Raw genomic sequence first — 17103 nt, 5'->3', positions numbered from 1 at the left:
GAAATGTTTCATTCTTCTTGTCCTTGCCAGCTGCGCACAGATGCTGAGAAACGGTCGCTGGTGGAAAGTGGGCTTACCTGGTACAGCGAGACCGACGACAAGACACCTAAAAAGCTGGAGTACGACAGTGGCAGCCTGAAGATGGAGCACAGCTCCCGCTGGAGAAGGGAGCGCACTGAGAGCTATGGTGACGAGCCTGCCAAGGGGGAGCTCAAGAAGCCTGTGACCCTCGGTCAACCTGGTTCCCTAAAGAAGGGCAAGAACCCACCAGTGGCCGTCACGTCACCCATCACCCACAATGTTCAGAGTACCCTGAAGGTGGCAGGTAAGGAACCCTAGTATCTGTGACCGCTTCGGAAATGAGATGCTGGACTCCATATGTATTTACTTGACAGGGTAGATCAGTCGCCTCTAACTCACCACTGAACCCAGAAGGGACGACTGATTAAATCCCCTTCTCACCTGTTTTTGGGGAAAAGCCTCTGAATAAAACACTGGGAACTTGGATGAGGAAAGTTCAGGGCTGGACTGGAAACCCAAAGCAGCCTTGGCAATTTTCTCTGACCAGCCTCGGGGAAGCACTAGCTGACCCCAGAGGCTGGAAACACTTGCTTGTTGCTTTTGTTACTAGGTGTCGATATTGCTGCATCACTTTAAAACAGGCCGCCAGTAACAAAACCGGCCTTAACCTCTGCAAAGCAGGCCACCACCCTTCCAGTCTCGCAGGGAAACTCCTGATGCCCTGTCCGGCCCAGAAAATGTTGCACTTCTGAACCTACTCCGGTAAACTATTGAGCCCTTAGTAGACTCGCTCAAGTGGTTTAAGACATTTGTATCGGCAATTGATAAGTATAGTAAAAAAGGCAGGGTCTTATACGTAGTTTCCTGTGCAAACTCCATGCAGGATCTACTCCAACAAGACAGGGGATGTCTGGTCTTAAATCTTTGAATTCACTAAATTATAGTACATTGTGAATCATTGCGGTTTAAAAATGATTGAATCACAATTTCTATCATAGTTCCAGTTTTTGTTATTCCAAGAAATGCAAAATGCATGATTTTTTTTTTCTCCAACTAATGTTTTCATGATTGAAGCCTATTCAGTAACAATTCAAAGAATAATACTGGACGTGATTGTAAAGAAATGTAAGTAGTCGTAAACAAGTTGAACATGAAAGTATTTAGTTATATATAAAAATGAGTGGATTTGTTATAAAACTGAGAAGTGAAACCTGAAACGGAACCCAGATAAAGACTGGGAAAATAAAGAGAAAGTGCATAAGAAGGAAGAATCGACCTACAAACAAAAATTGAGAACCTAGTGAAACATGACCGAACAGAAGATCTTGTCTATCTGACGTTCTAACTCCTATGTAGTCATTTGGTGTCATATAATGCATGCCTTTTGCTTTACCAAAAAAGTGTATTTTGCCTGTCATTCTTGATTTACATGTATCAGTTTAATTAACAGGACACATCTTTAATCTATACCAACACCAAAAAGTATCAACTCAGTTCAGTTCCTGTGCATTTGGGATAGTGACCTCGCAATCTGTATTTTAGCTTGTTCATATTACTAGGTTAATTTAAGTGAATTTGCTCGTGAACTAATTCCATTTGTCCAGCCTCCCCGTTCTGCGGAGGGACAATTGGTGAGCAAAGGACGGGGCAAGATGGAATACAAGGCGTAAAAACACAAAGGCTGACAACTGTTGCCAGATTCTAGGAGGTCTCCAACTCTAAGAGAAAACAGGAAAGAGTAACATTGTGACTCCTGGCCCTCTGACTTAGTTGAATGTGGGACCTCTTTTTGGGTTCATTTGAGGCCGAATTAAGGGAGAGGGTAGACTGTGTGGGCCAGTGCTTGAAATGGAATTATAGAAGTGCAGGTCCTTTGTACCAGAATATCTGCTTGTTTCTGAGAAGTGCCAGTACTCTCCAATTAAAGGTATAGCATTTCTCTTGAAAAGTGCCGGTACTCTCTCTCTCTCAAAATAAAAAAGTGCCGGTACTCTGTACCGGACAGTACCGGCCCATTTAAAGCTCTGGTGTGGGCTGAAGCTTTACTGAGAAAAGAACTTACTAATATTATCGAGCGCAGTGGAATGACTAGAAACGTGGTGCTGGAAGTCACTGGATTGCTACAAGAGAGCCATTGCATGTGATGTGCATTCTGTGTGTGATCCCCTGGACAGGAATCCCATTGCACTGCTGCTGCTGGAGACGTTGCAACAAAGTGACAACATTAAAAAAAAATGAAGACCTGTGAATTACATTTTCTAAACTCGTCAGCCACTAGTTTTTAGAAGTTGGCAGCAGTTACATTATGGTGGCCTGCTAAGTAACATTTTCTTTTTTAAATGCACATTTTTGTTTCACAAAATTAGAATGATGGGAATAGGCAGGATTTGCCCCTCAGTGAGTAACAACACACTGGATTTGCACGTTGATGGCGGTTTTAAAAGAAAATGCCTTTAGGTTATTACTTGTGGAGATGTAGAAATGTGTTTTTCTGAAATCTAGCGCTGCAGTCCTTCCTGTCACTGGGCTAGTCTACTCTTTACTCATTAGGAATATCTACCCACACCGATTCATTCTCTTAGACAAATTATACAAAAAATGGTAACAAAGAGTTCTCTGAGGGTTAAACCTATAAACTGGGTTAAGTGGAGGCAGATGCCGAATTACATGTGTTGATGGTTTCCACCTCCTCCCCTTTTCCTTTCACCCAACAATCAAGACATTGAGTGAGGCTAATTAACAGTAAAGAACAGTCAACTAGTAATAATGGAGCCTGTCAAAGCGATGTTGTTAAGAGCCGACGTTTATTGGGATTTCAGACGTTCATAGCTGCTCGTGGGTACTAGACCATTAGTGGTGCCTTCCTCCAGTTCTAGCTTTATAAAAATGAACACGTTGCACGATAAGATTTGTAATTTCATTTTATAATGGCACGAAAACTGGGCCTACAGGTTCTATTCTGTACAAAACTACTACTGGAGAAAGCTGCTCTTATAACACAGGGCCAAGTGTCTCCCTGAGATTTTGTCTTGTGCAAAGCAGTGATAGCCACGCGGCAGTGGAAAGATTCCCTGGTGTCTGCCTGGGGCCTTATGTCAAGATTACCTGCCATATGGCTGTCTCTGCTGTAGCCTACTAATCTTTCAGAGGCACCAACCTGCAAGGGAGTCTCACATTTCCTGATGTCCATTATAATTAGAGAACGATTTAAAATCACATCAGGAGCAGCTGAAAATGTCATCGGAGTAGTTCACAACAGGACAATCTTTTGTAAAAAGAGGCCTTAGCAATGACCGAAATGAGCAATATTACTACAATGTATCATATCGTATCAAAGCATTACATTATAAAAGCCTGATTCATTTATTATTTCATGGAACCAGAATAATAACTTTAAAAAAAAATGATTTCGGAATGCTGATTGACCGGAGAGAATTTGATGCAGACCACCATATTACAAACTTTTGCAATTATGATTCTGGATTTTATCTATTATTTTTCCATTTTCTCTCTATGATTTTAGTGACACAGACGTTTTGTCACGTGTTCTTTTACAATCATAGCATAATTTGTCATGTGAAAACTAGAATTGGCTGTATGGGACAGGTGGCGTGGGTCTTTCTGGTTCTCTCGGTTTTCACTCTGAGTTGTAGCTGTTCCCCTGTGGTTTTAAAGTTCCTCAAATTGCGAGCTCGGTTGTGACTCATACCAGCAGCATATGTGCTCCCACCCTTCCCCTAATGACAGTTTTTTGTGTTTGGACCGACAAAAATGAGGAGGCAACAATATCTGCACTGCGTGGAGGCCTGGCTATGTCCTCTGTCAGAGCAAAACTCTCTCTAGAGAAAGGAGAGATATCCACAAGAATGGCCACGGCAGACCATTGGGACTACAGCAGATGGCTTCCTTGCTCCTATGCCGTGAGTTAAGTTAGTGCAGGCAAAATTGTTTTCTCTGGGAAGCCTATTGTGAAAGACATTGCATTTATCTATTCTCCATTTTTCCTGGAAGGCAGTTCAGTTTTGGGTGGACCTCAATGGCTTCTTGGAATATTCTCGATGCTTAATTTCCATTATAATAGTAATTCAGAATAAGCATAAAGGATGGCTAACCAGTCAGGACCGAGCAGATTCCCACCAATGGGTCTCCCTGGCGTACACTGCGATGAAACCGCTTCAAACGTGTCTTACTACGTGGACCTGAGCCATCTTGCTCATACTCCTGCAAATAGTCTGTATTCCTGATTTCTAGGGAGGACTGGGGTGCTCAAATAATATCCCTGTGGTATGTGGTGCTTAAGGCAGCCACAGATTGGCACACTGTGAACTTGGCGGGCCTCCTCTCCAGGTACGAGGGTTGCCACCGAGGAGAGATGGAGCAGTTGCTGACGCACCTACCAGAGGTCCAATATGAATGATTTGATGAAACAGTAAGCAGCGTATACCTCATGTCCCCTCTGCCACCCACTGACAAAGTATACCTGTTCGCTGTGCCTGCCACCTTCAAAAACTGAGCTGTTCTTCCTGCCCAAGAAGCTAGAGTTCATCCATTAGTGGTGCAGAAATGGTTCCATGGGCTCTATGGCTCTTTGTATGGATGGAATAGTAAAATCCCGTTTTTTCATTTTTCAGCTCTGCATGGAAAACACCATCTAATCCTATGGTTTTGTGTGTTTAAAAAGTGCACTATTACTTGCGAGGTTATCCTGGCAATGATTTAAAAGTTTGCAGCAAAAATGCAACAACCTATGTATGTTGGTAGCATGTGTGGCAGTAGATACACAAGCTTTGTATACTCCTGCAATCTTGTGTTGAGCCTGCATGTTTTCAGCTTGTTTTTCTACGTAAACGAAGTCAAAAGACCCATTGTAACCCACCTTTGGTCAGTGGTGCACCAACACACTGGCTCCTCCTCAGATTGTATTCTTCTACCATTGGGCTTGGACGTTCAAGAACGCTGCTCCAGTTTCTCAGTGTTAGCATACCAGTTCTTTTTTTCTCAGTTCCAGCAGTTCGTCTTTTGACTGAAATAAAAACAATGCTACCTGACGAATCTATCTTCCCACAACACCGACACTTCGGATTAGACAAGCGATGCACAACAGCCGTGAGCAGCTATTCTGAGCAAGTCTCGAGTCCTTGCTGACGCTTCATGGAAATTGCACCTAGGCAAGGATCTGGAACATACACCCTTCCAGTTCTGCCATAGGTGTGACACCAATTAACTGTGAAACGACAATCACAAGAGTTGCAACCTCTCCTCCATTCCAGGTTGCGTGTCTGCTTCACCGTACGCTGCCAGAAAACCTTAAGCTACTGGAGGAAGAGGAGGTGGGCACATCAGAAGAATTCAGGCAGGCCTCTTCAGGGATTCCCAACATTCTGGAGCTAAAGGTATGCCAGGTGTTGAGGAAGAGGAAGCCAGGTCCTCTGGATTTCCTGCAGGTCAATCAGGAGAAATTCATAGGCCATCATCTCCGATGTCCAGTTTCTTCGTGCCATCAGCGCAACCTTCACCAACCTTGGGACCAAATAGACGCTAGATAACTCAAGCATGCCCAAAGGTCATTTTCCTGCCCAGAAACACACATCAAAGAAAGCAAAGCACCGCTCACCAGGGAGTTGGGCATCAAGTCCTCAGTCGAGAAGGAAAAGGTACAAACCTTCAGGTTCCACACCTCCAGCTGGGATTCCCCAAACTTAAAGGCTAAGCTGTGTAGACCCCTTCAAAGAGGATCAAACCCTACTGTGCTTTAGTGCCACCTCGGCCCGAGGTTCTGAAAAGTCGCACTCAGCTGAAATTAATGTCAAAAACTTCTCTGAAGCCAGCGTCGGAGCAGATTCTGAAGCACACCTCAAAGTCGGACACCACAGAGGGGTCTATCTTCAAAATTCTATCTGAGGTCCTTGATGCAAAGCAAAAGCAGATTTTCTTCCACCCAGAAATGTGCAAAATTCTAACCAGACTTCCTGCTCCAGAACTGATCCACATTCCCAAAAATGCCAGCTGACCTTCAAAGAGGAACCATGATTCAACCCTTCCAGACATGTCCAACTAGCCCATTTCTGCTCCAACCATTGCCATCTGCACCTCTGCCACCACCACTGTTTCCATACTCTCCTCCATCTTACCCACAAGAACCTTGCATACAGCCTGACTGTACTTACTACCCTCAAAACTTTGATAACAAGCCCTTCAGACCCCAGGAGAGAGATGATCCCTGGGAGGATTATGGGATAGACCCCCAAGACGACCCCTAGCCCTACCCTGCCAAGAAGTCTTTCTGATGATACTTTTCCATACAATGCGATGATACAGAGGGCTTTGCATCAGCATCTACATACAGTACAGGATGAGGATGACTTCCTAATTGAGACCCTCTCCAAGATGGAGTATGTGGCGTATAACCTCCCTATGCCGAAGGAATGAACAGATCAGTCAGTGCTAACAAATGTATAAATCCGGTTAATGCCAGAGTGGTCACATCTTGAGTATGGAAGAATATATAAGCCTGCTCCCAATGATCTGTCTTATAATTATGGACAGGTTGTCCCGACTCCCTAGTACACTCTGCCCATAAAAGGGTTTCCTTGCTAGCCACAGCAGACTCCCCTCCACCTGATGAGGAGTAAACTTAGATTGATGCTACTGGAAAGCATGTAGTGCTTGGAGCTGCCATGCATTGGTGCATAACGAACGCTGTGGGCCTCCTCTCCAGGTATGACCAGTACTACTGGGAGGACATGAAGGAGCTGGTGAAACACCTACCAGAGTCTCATTGTAAATGAGGACAGTACTTGGTTGCTGAGGGGAAACCTTCAGCAATGCCAACATTAGCTACACCCTCGACACAGTTGGAACAGCCTCTAGGGGTATTCATAACTGCATTCTCCTTTGCAGATATGCCTGGTTATGGTTGATGTTTGACAAAAAATAAAAAAGCACACTTGTATTGCCAAGTCTATGAGTCCCCCAGCACAGCGCTTAATTTGTCAAATAAATAAATAAATGCCAGGTCCCTCTTCAGGATGCCATTGCAGCTTGCACCACTGGTTGCTCCTGCCTGCACTGTCAAATGACAATACCAATACAAATACTAACCATCACACACCTACAAGTGTGACCATTCAGACTATTACAGGCCCCAGAAGTGAGAAGAATGGCTTGCTCAGCAGGTATTACAGATTTCGAATGTATGCAGAATTAACCCCTTCCCTGCTGTCGTCGGCCATTGTCCGACGGCTGCACTACCTCGCTGGTGCTGCCGTCGGCCAATGGCCGACGCGGCCCCGCCCATTTTGCGGAAGTGCCGCACTTCCGCAAAATCGGCGGCGCAGCTGAGGGGTTAATAAACAACTGTTCTGCTGATCTTTGAATTAGAAAAAACAGTGCCATCATGTGGCAGACTGTCCGTGCTGGTGTAAAAAAAAAAGTGTCGGTGACTAGTAGTGGAAACCACCTGCTCAAATTAAGCACTGCCCCAGTTCCAGATCTGCTTTCTGCAGGCAGCAAAAGATGGGTTGCGTAAAACCGGTGTGCTCAGGTCAGACGCCCCCCCCCTACCAATAGCACCAACAATCCTTTCAGGACTTCGAGCAACCTAATACCTTTCAAAGAGGGGCCTATAGTGGAAATGAAAGTGGGAAGGGCAGAGGTGGCTCCGCAATGGGCGCCTTCACTGCATAATAGTGACTCCCTCTCCCTCCCCCCTGAACACATCACACCTTTCGGGGAAAACTGAGGCACTTCCTAACTCAGCAAGAAATCCCCCTCAGACCAACGAGTCTTCTCCATTGTGCAGGTGGGGTACTGCCTCAAATTCCACACACACTCCAACATTCCAACTGCTGCTATGTAATGAGTTCAGACCACCATCAACGTATTGAGTAATAGGTGCAGGGACTTTTACAAAGTGGCACAATAGACCTATTACCTGCACACCAATGCAGCGCAGAGGTGTCGTTCCTGAACTTTCACATGGTCACTTCATAGGTCATCATTTCACTCCCACATCAAGGCAGATCAAAGACGAGCTAGAGCTGAAAGACACATTCTTTTACATTCCGATTCACCCAGCACATACCTAGTACCTTTGGTTAATGGTCGGTGAACGACACTAGCAGTACAAAGTGCTACCTTTTGGAGTCACTGCTGTTCCTAAGGTGTTTACAAAGTGCCTAGCAGTAGCAATAGCACGTCTGTGCAGAATCGCCATACATGACTATCAATACTTGTGCAGGGAAAATAGTATTAATAAAGATGGAAAACTTGACATCCATGTTCTGCATCCAGAAGCAGAGGGCACCCACTCCCCCAGCTCTCTGCTCTAGCTCAGGAGATGTGGCACTGGGCAACCCGCAACAATGTTCATGTGTTGGTAGAGCATTTGCCAGGAGTGGAAAACAACTATCTTTCTCATCCTGTACATGGTGAGGAAGATGACGCAGGTGTTCTTGAACCTCATCCTAGTGGCATCAGCCTTGGCTAGACAAGCCAGTATTCAATGCCTCTAGAGAGATCAGCCGATTCCCACAAGAAACGCCCTCTCATGCCAGACCTTCTTACTCTGCGTCTGGGTCCGATCACACACCAACATCCCAAACCGCTAAACTTCTGACATCTGAGTTGCTAGAGTTAGGCTTCCTCAGTGTTCTAGAAGAGTGCATGGTTATGCTGAGGAAAATACAAAACCACACTACTCGTGTCTGTTACATGGCTAAGTGGCAAATATTCAGATATACCCCCCTGTCTTTGCAGAAGATTCCCTTCCCTCCGTCACGGAAGTCCAGGCAAGCCATGCCTTGCTTGGACTTCAATATGATTACTCTAAACAGTAGTTGTTTTGCATGCCTTCAAAGCAGACATCACTCATCTCTTCTAAAGGTCAGTCACTAAGGCCTTCATGGAGGGTCTGAAGTGGGTAATACCCCCAAAGACACCCCTGCTCCAGTGTGGAACCTCACTGTAGTTCCCACACGACTCATGGACTCTCCTTTTCAACACCTGCACTGATGTGACCTACAGTGACTTTTCTAGACTCTATCCTCAGATACATTGTGAGCCTGGACGAATGGTTCTTGTGCTGTTAGATCTCACTAAACAGAGTAGTTCTTCATACCAATCCCAAATTCCTGCCCAAGGTTGTTTCACCTTTCCATATGAACTAGACCATTGAGCTACTAGTTTTCTTCCCTCATTCAGAGTCTGTATCAGAAAGGGCCCTTCACACTTTGGTTGTTAACGGGGCACTCCTATGTTACAGTGATATAACAAAACCACTTAGCAAGTTTCATCAACTTTTTGTGACTTTCTTCAAAACCCACAGGACTTATGCCCTCCTTAAAGCTGGCATTGTGAGATGAATAGTGAAGTGTAGCCAAACTTGCTTTGATAAGGCAAAATGCACAATCCATGTCCCCCCTAGAGCCCACTCTGAATGCAAAAATGGCACCACCATAGCCTTTTTGGGTGGCATAACTCCAATGGTTATTTGCAACCCTGCTTCTTGGTGAACACCACATACCTTCAACCAGCATGATTGTGTGGATGTTCTTGCATGTCAACTGGTTTTAGTTGGTTAAGAGGACTTAAGAACACTTTTTAAACCATCTACATCATTTGCTTGTTTGCTACTGCTTTGGAGAGAGACTGCTTTACAGTCTGTGCAGAGGATGTGTACCTACAGCCACAGATGTACACATAAAAAATGTTATTTACTCTATAACCTTCTATTCATAGCGTGTAATGCTGTGGCGTCTATATGACCACCATCTTCCCCGGAAGCAAGTGATGATCGCAGAAATTTTCCGTGTCCTTTTATTTTCTTTATATGCACCACACACACACTGACTTCTACACTGCACTCGACTTGCACTACTCTCCCACTGAGTGGAAAACAATCTGATGTTGAGCCAGTATGCTGGTGCATTGTGGACCAATGGTGGAATCACAACAGGTCTTTTGACTCCGACTTCTTGAAAGAAAAACAAGATGCAAACATGCGGGCCCAATCCTAGATAGCAGGAGTATGCAGAATTTGTGAATCCACTAACAGATGGTTACATGGTAAAAAAAAATCCGGAAAAACTATGAATCATTCAACTACTACCATATTCAACTACTGTATTAGCAGGTTAGTTATAGGACCCTCCGGATCAGTTCAAAGACCCTCAGAACTTTAACATTTGCATCATAAGAATTGTCTACCATGTTAAATATGTCAGTCCTTCTGCGCATCAGTGCACCGTCATATCCTAAATTTAAACCCAGTGTGGTGAAACTGGCATTGTCCAGTACTTGTTAGACAATTTAAAACCTATGTTCATAAACAACATAGAGGTGAATCCCCAAAGACGACCTCAGCCGGCAAAGAATGTTCATCATACCTAAAACATGTATAACACCAAGTTGGTGCCTGAAATAGAAATGCAGACAGGCGGGTATTCGCCAACAGAGTCCTGCTTCCTACTGAGAAGCGCTGGTACTCTCCCATGAAATTATTGAACCACTGCTGAGCAACGCTAGTACCTGACCGCTTAAATCACTGCATGCACTATTTTGCTTCAGTGATTCCAACGAAATATCCTTAATTTCTTATCATTGTCATTCCTTAAGAAAAAGTATTCTCTCAGTCTATGGGATAAAGTCAGACAGCAGCTCCAGCATGGAGCATGAAATAGTGCCTTACTGGTACTTTGGAGTTTCCAATGGAGTTCCTTTAGGAAGCCCGAAAGGCAAAAATGCATTCTTGCCTATGGTGCCAATGGTCCGCTCACTGTTTCTGGTTGTAGAGCGGATAATAAGGAAGAATTACAATGCTACGAGTGAATACAAATACATGTGCAACACTCCTGAGTTCGGATTTCTTCACTGTAAACTCCCAAAGCCAGCATTTGGTGAGCTTTCATACCTGTGTGGTCCAGCCTTTCTACAACACCTCCCCACCATGAGATTTCACTGTTAGTCTTCACTGCCACCAGACAGACACCTTTAGTTCCTCACTAAGGCAAGTCTTCACCTACTTGTATTAACTTTTAGATGTGATGCTCATCACTCTACGACTGTCAATTTAAAATACTTTCCTCATCTGTCAACTGTGTTTTTTTCACCAGCATTCATTTTTCTTCTCTTGCTTGTTTAGGCTCTATAACATTGTAAACAGTGCTGAAGCCTGTGTTCTCTGTCTCTCGCGGGTCGGACGTATGTATCTCTGTGGTTGTTCTTTGGCAGCCCTGCTCTTCCCGAGATATTGAATGAAAGTTTACTCCAGTGTTGCCTGCACTTTTAAAGCATTCTGTCTGTGAACTTGTGGTTTGCTTCCCCGATGAGATTGTTTATGAAGTACTGGCCCAGTGCCTTGAAGAGGGTGGAATTAGGACAGCGGGTAGTTAGGGATACAGTCTCCCTGTGTCCTGCTCCGGGAGTTGACATTGTAATTGAAATCCCTGTTATTTCTTCTAATTGTTAATTTTCTTGTCTTAATCTCATCAGGCACTTGCAAAGGTGAAGCAAAGGCCACTGACAAGACGAAGCTTGCCATCAAGAGCACAGGACTCCAACGCTCTTCCTCCGATGCTGGCAGGGACCAGCGGGTGGCAGATGCTAAGAAGCCCCCCTCCGGCATTGCACGCCCTTCTACCTCCTCTGCTTCCTTTGGGTACAAGAAGCCACCACCCGCCACCGGCACTGCCACTGTAATGACAGGAGGCTCAGCCACGATGAGCAAAATTCAGCAGAAAACATCAGGGATCCCAGTCAAACCAGTCGGTGGGGGGCGGAAGACCAGCTTGGATGTCTCCAATGGCGGCGAGCCAGGTTTTATGTCTCCTGGAGCCCGATCAAACATTCAGTATCGCAGTTTGCCACGGCCGGCAAAGTCAAGCTGCATGAGTGTGACAGGTGGGCGAGGCAACAACAGGCCCGTCAGCAGCAACATCGACCCAAGCCTGCTCAGCACCAAACAGGGCGGCACAGCAGGATCCCGACTGAAGGAGCCTTCCAAGATCGGTGGGGGCCGGGCAGCAGTGGCGCCAGTCAACCAGACCGACCGGGAGAAGGAGAAGGCCAAGGCTAAAGCTGTGGCTCAAGACTCTGAGTGCTCCCCCCTCAAGCCCATCTCGTCTCCAGAGATGGGGACCAAGGTGTGCTACCAGCCATCACCCAAGGTCTCGGAGGTGGTTCCGACCACCCCTCTCAGGTACGAACGCAGCCCACGGATAGTTGATCATTGATAGCTCACCCTCACTGTTCGTATCAAGAGCACTTTACAAAATCCTGTCACTGGACAATGCAGACTAGTCGCAGTAGCAATCCTCAGACATTGTCTATTTTCCTAGTCTTCCTCTCTGCCCAGGTAGTCCAGCTCTGACAATTACACTGGCTCAGGCTGGACATAAAACTTGGAGATCTCTTGAAATATGGTGACCACCTGGGTCTTTTGGTAGATGGGCAGGGTTTTAATAACCAGACTTCAGTGGACCTGATATAGAACATGGCAACTTAATAGTAAAATGTGGTTGAAAATTCCGTACAGGCTGCATATACCAGTATCTCCATCTGGCCTTGAGCTTTACGTAATCAGACCCAAAGTCACACTTCATTATGAGGAATGGGGGGCACTAGTGAGTACCATGTTCTGGGAGTGAAGAGGTGAGAACTGCAGTCTCCCTTTGTAGTTAGAACATGTCGCTGTGAAATAGGGTGAATAGAGGGAAATGTCGCTATTGACGCGGCCCGGGATGCAGATAGTCTAGTGTACATATTTTAGTTTTGTACTCTGAACAACCACTGGGAGCCCCTGCAGCTGCATCCTGCTTCTTATGAAAAAGCAGAGCTCCTTAGCCAGAGCATATGTTAACGCTTGGATTTTTCTTTCCCCATGACATGCATTTATCATCAGTCTGCAACCGAATGTTCTTTCGCTCGTGTGAGGGAATGTGATCTGATATGTGGCAGGGTGGCAAAAGTTGTTACATGGGTCGGTCATATTGCACCTCTTTCTTGTGTGGCTTGGTGACAGGCAGTGGCTCTGATTTATGTGTTTTCTGCATTGCTTATTTACATAAGTTTGACCCTGATTTTCTTCATTGCTTCGTTCCTTCCTCAGAGCGACTGTCAAAGGCTTCAGCAAACCCCCATCCATGGCCAGCCTTGACAAAATCAACTCTAACAGCCTTGACGTTCCCCCTGCCGGGGACTCCCCAGCAAGCCGGCTGCATGACCATCCGCCCGCAGTGGCCTCTGTTGCGGGGACTCTCCTGTCCAACTGCTTGACACCCAGTCCTGCCCCCGTCCTGAACATAAACTCTGCCAGCTTCTCTCAGGGCCTGGAGCTCATGAGTGGCTTCACAGTACCCAAGGACTTGAAGCTTTACCCAAAACTCTCTGGCCTACACCGAAGTATGGAATCATTGCAGATGCCCATGAGTGTACCGAGCTCCTACATCAGCCCGGCCACCCCGCTCTCCAGCGAGGAGGACTCCAGTGAGGCAGGGTGGACTGGCAGCCTCAAGACGACACAGCTAGACAGGTGAGCACAGACAGGACACGCATCACCCCAAATGTGGCGGGTGCCAGAGGAATTGAGCATCTCCACTGGTGAAGGCATGTGCATAGGTTATAATACTGCTATGTTTTATACAGTGATTGCCTCTTCTCCCCCCAATTTCTTAGGATGGTATTGTAATTGCATTTATGTTGAACTTGATACCTCAGACGAGGCTTTGAAGTGCTTTTCGGCGAGTAGTGATTGGTCTGGTGCAAAAACTGTGGCCACCCAAAGCAAAGTTACATTTTGTCCATCCGCAAAAAGATTTGCATTGTCATGCTTCTTTACCTTTACTACTAATCGATAAAGCAGAGGAAGGTTTTACTCAAAAAGAGTCAAATTTTGCCGTGTAAAAAAAATGTTAATTGCTCTCCTGTTTCCTCTTGGCTCCCTATGTTTTGCTTTACAATCTGTAATAGTCTTTGCTGAAAGTTGGCAGATTTCTCTCGAAATGACCTGTACCAACAATTATAAATCCCAAATTTCTTAAGGAAATCCATACCTGCTGTGTTACAGCTTACAGCATGTGCTACATTACGGAAACCCTTCTTGATATGGATGCTTATTTTCAAGCCTTTTTGGCTGGTTCACACTGCCTGTCATTGGTCGCGTTTATCACTACGTAAACATGAGTTTCTTTGTCACCTGCAGTTCAGAGGTGTTTCAGTGTTTGTTCTCTGGCAGAGCCGGTGTCCCAGAGTTATTACATCAAAGCAGATGCTTGGGCTTCTATATGTGTAAAAAGTGCAATGTCATCGATGGATTCTTACATGTACAGCCTGCAGTGGTCTAATGTTACAGTAGAAATTAGTGACAAAATGCCCATGAGTATCATTTTACTCCATATCAACAAAGTATTCGACAAATGTAGCTCAATCAAACTTCTTTTAAAAAATACTTCATTTTCTACATTTGCACTTTTATGTTCTATTGTTGTGCAGTTGGGTCCACAATGGAGAGAATGACCCGACTAAAGCTCACCCTTGAGTAATCATCCACCCAACACAGGGCTCATGAGATGCTCTCGCACCCCTGTACTGCTGCAGGTGGCGTGGTGGTGGTGGTGGGAGGTTGTGGGGGGGCGGTTGCAGGTTCCTGATTATTTTTTATCTGTCTCTTGCTGTACAGGGTAATAGTGCTCACCCAGGTTACAGAACAGCTGTGGGGTCATGGGAAAAGAAGGCCTGTTCTTAGCACGTGTATATAATACAAGCCGATGATGGGTGATCTATGTTATTGGTCTGTATTTGCCTTTACTTTCTTTTATTCCTGTAAACACGACGGCTGATGCTTGTTTCTCTGTTTGGATGTTCTGCAGTGCTCAGAGGGACAGGAACACACTGCCTAAGAAGGGTTTCAGGTAAGCCTCAAAGGATCTAATTCACTTTTCATGACCCTTGCTTTACACTGCATGTTTCTTGGTACTAGGCGAAGTCTCCGGTGTGAAAAGCCAGCTCTGAAACAGCAGGCGAACCACAGTTCTAGATTGATATGACGTGTGTGTGTTTGTGTCTTTAAGTGTTGTAGTACTGCTTGCTCCTACAGGAAGGACACTGGGTGCCAGGATTTAGGATTCACTTAAAAAATAAATATGCACTTTGTTAGTTCAAAATATGAACAAGCAGACACACGAGATGAAATGCTAGCATGAAAGAAGCACAAGAGGGGAGAAACCTTCCAGTAGAAGTGTGCGATTTATTTTAACTGCCACCCTAACAATGGCAAGGTCTGGTACATCCACACAGAAAAAGACTTCACAGGGCACAAACAGTCTCTATTTCATCAAGGTCAGAACCCGACTGGTCTATGCTGCTCTACCAAAGAACTGAAAATAATGAAAGACAAAATGCTTAACATAGCATGAGATGGGCAAACGGTGGGCACATCTGTTACCGAATCTGAGCACAGGTTTCAATAGGGTACCCAAAATCAGAAGCTAAATCAGCCTCAAAGCCCCCCAAACAATACATAACAAAATGACTCCCTCACCACCCTCAGACAGCATTGACAAGATGGATAATTCACAAGAGCACTGATGGTGCATGATGGTTAATAATTTACCCATGAAGGTTGGAAGCAAAGCATAAAAAGTGAGTCCATAGTCCATAAAACCACCTGGAGCGCAAGGTTACTCACAAGTTTATAGTGGTATTATCTGTGAGTACGGACTAATACAGTAGCATAGTAACTTAATGAAGGGCAGACAAAGCAGTCACATATGCTGACAATAAATAACGTGGCCAAAGTCTGGACTGAACTGTAAAAAGGAAACTGGAACATGCAGCAGATGAATTTGCCAAGGCACAATGGCAGATGTTGTGGGGGAGGGGGCCGTTTTGAAATGGGAGTAGCATGGAAACAGCCGCACACCAGAAATTCAAATAGATTGTCCACTTGGCACATTACTGACATGAGTAGATCACATGTGAAGCTCAATGTTTTCCTCCTGGTCTGTTGGCTTGCTTCCACTCCTCCGTGCACAGATAAGCCATAATGGATGCACAGATATTCTTTCATATCAGGGGATTGTTATTTCCAGATCTGAACTCCTTTCTGGCCCAAGGACCAGATATCCTAGCAGCATTGCAATACTGACTCAAGTACCAGGAGATGAACCATTGCACCCATTTTAGGGTAAGCATTTGGTTCCACTTGCTGCCGTCTAATTGCTGTGACGGCTCTCGTGAGAAATAACAGCACCGCGGAAAGCCTGTATCGAGCTGTTACAGGTAAGGCGAGAGGTACAGCATCAATGCTGTTGACCGAGGCCAGTCTTTGAATAATGGGCAAGGCTGCATCTTATATTCCCTGAGCTCAGCTGGTTACCTACTGCAGTGGCTGCAGCAAGTGCAGGTAATCACTGAGGTGGATTGGTAGTGCTGCAGAAACATCCCCTTGTTGAGTATCTCAAATGACATGATTTGAATTGCTATCGCATAAGCATTTGTTGGATGCCAGCATTCAAAATATGCTGGTTACTTCCTGTTAGGCTTGAGGTGCATTATTCCTGGTGTGTCGTATTCTATAATAAATCTGGATCACATTGGCCTATCAGCTTTTTACTTTGCCTGCAGACAATCATTTTTTAACAAGAACAAGGGTCCTGGGCTTATCAAATACTTTCAAACAATGTCAAACATAGACTTAAATAAGAACTATGGCGTGATTTCACATGTCCAGCCGGACAAGGATTTATTTGCAATTTTTTTTCTCAAAAATAGACTGATAAAACATGAATCAAGAAGACTGGGCACAAGCCTGTACCGAGTCAAGAAGAAAATAGAAAGAATGAAGATTTTTGACAGGCAAAAGGTGGAGCAACTGGCAGCTTATAATACAATGCAATCTTGTATAAGCATGCACAAACAGTGACTGCACTTAATATATGAGTCAAAGACATGCAGTTCTGTTATTACAGTCGACGTAACGTTTCGATCCCTAGCTCCAATTGTGTATTGGGATCATCTTCAGGACTAATAATATTGCTATTGCCTGAGCTGTTTCGAGCCAAGCCTGATAGGCGAGTGAGCTCCTGC

General features: G+C 45.1%; 1 protein-coding gene across 10 annotated transcripts in view; it reads left to right on the top strand.

Annotated features, from left to right (window-relative positions):
* Positions 1-17103, top strand: part of NAV1 (neuron navigator 1) — a 678674-nt gene that overhangs the window by 547951 nt on the left and 113620 nt on the right. For all 10 annotated transcript variants that reach the window (XM_078644181.1, XM_078644180.1, XM_078644179.1 and 7 more), the window contains 4 exons: positions 31-325; positions 11512-12217; positions 13127-13549; positions 14886-14927. In XM_078644181.1, the coding sequence (XP_078500307.1) occupies positions 31-325; positions 11512-12217; positions 13127-13549; positions 14886-14927 (1466 nt within the window). The remainder of the gene's footprint in view (positions 1-30; positions 326-11511; positions 12218-13126; positions 13550-14885; positions 14928-17103) is intronic.

The sequence above is a fragment of the Lissotriton helveticus genome, chromosome 5_1, assembly GCF_964261635.1.
Source record: "Lissotriton helveticus chromosome 5_1, aLisHel1.1, whole genome shotgun sequence".
In the NCBI taxonomy this organism is placed as follows: Eukaryota; Metazoa; Chordata; class Amphibia; order Caudata; family Salamandridae; genus Lissotriton; species Lissotriton helveticus.
Note: the sequence above shows the minus strand (reverse complement) of the source record. Positions and strands in the feature narration are given on the sequence as shown.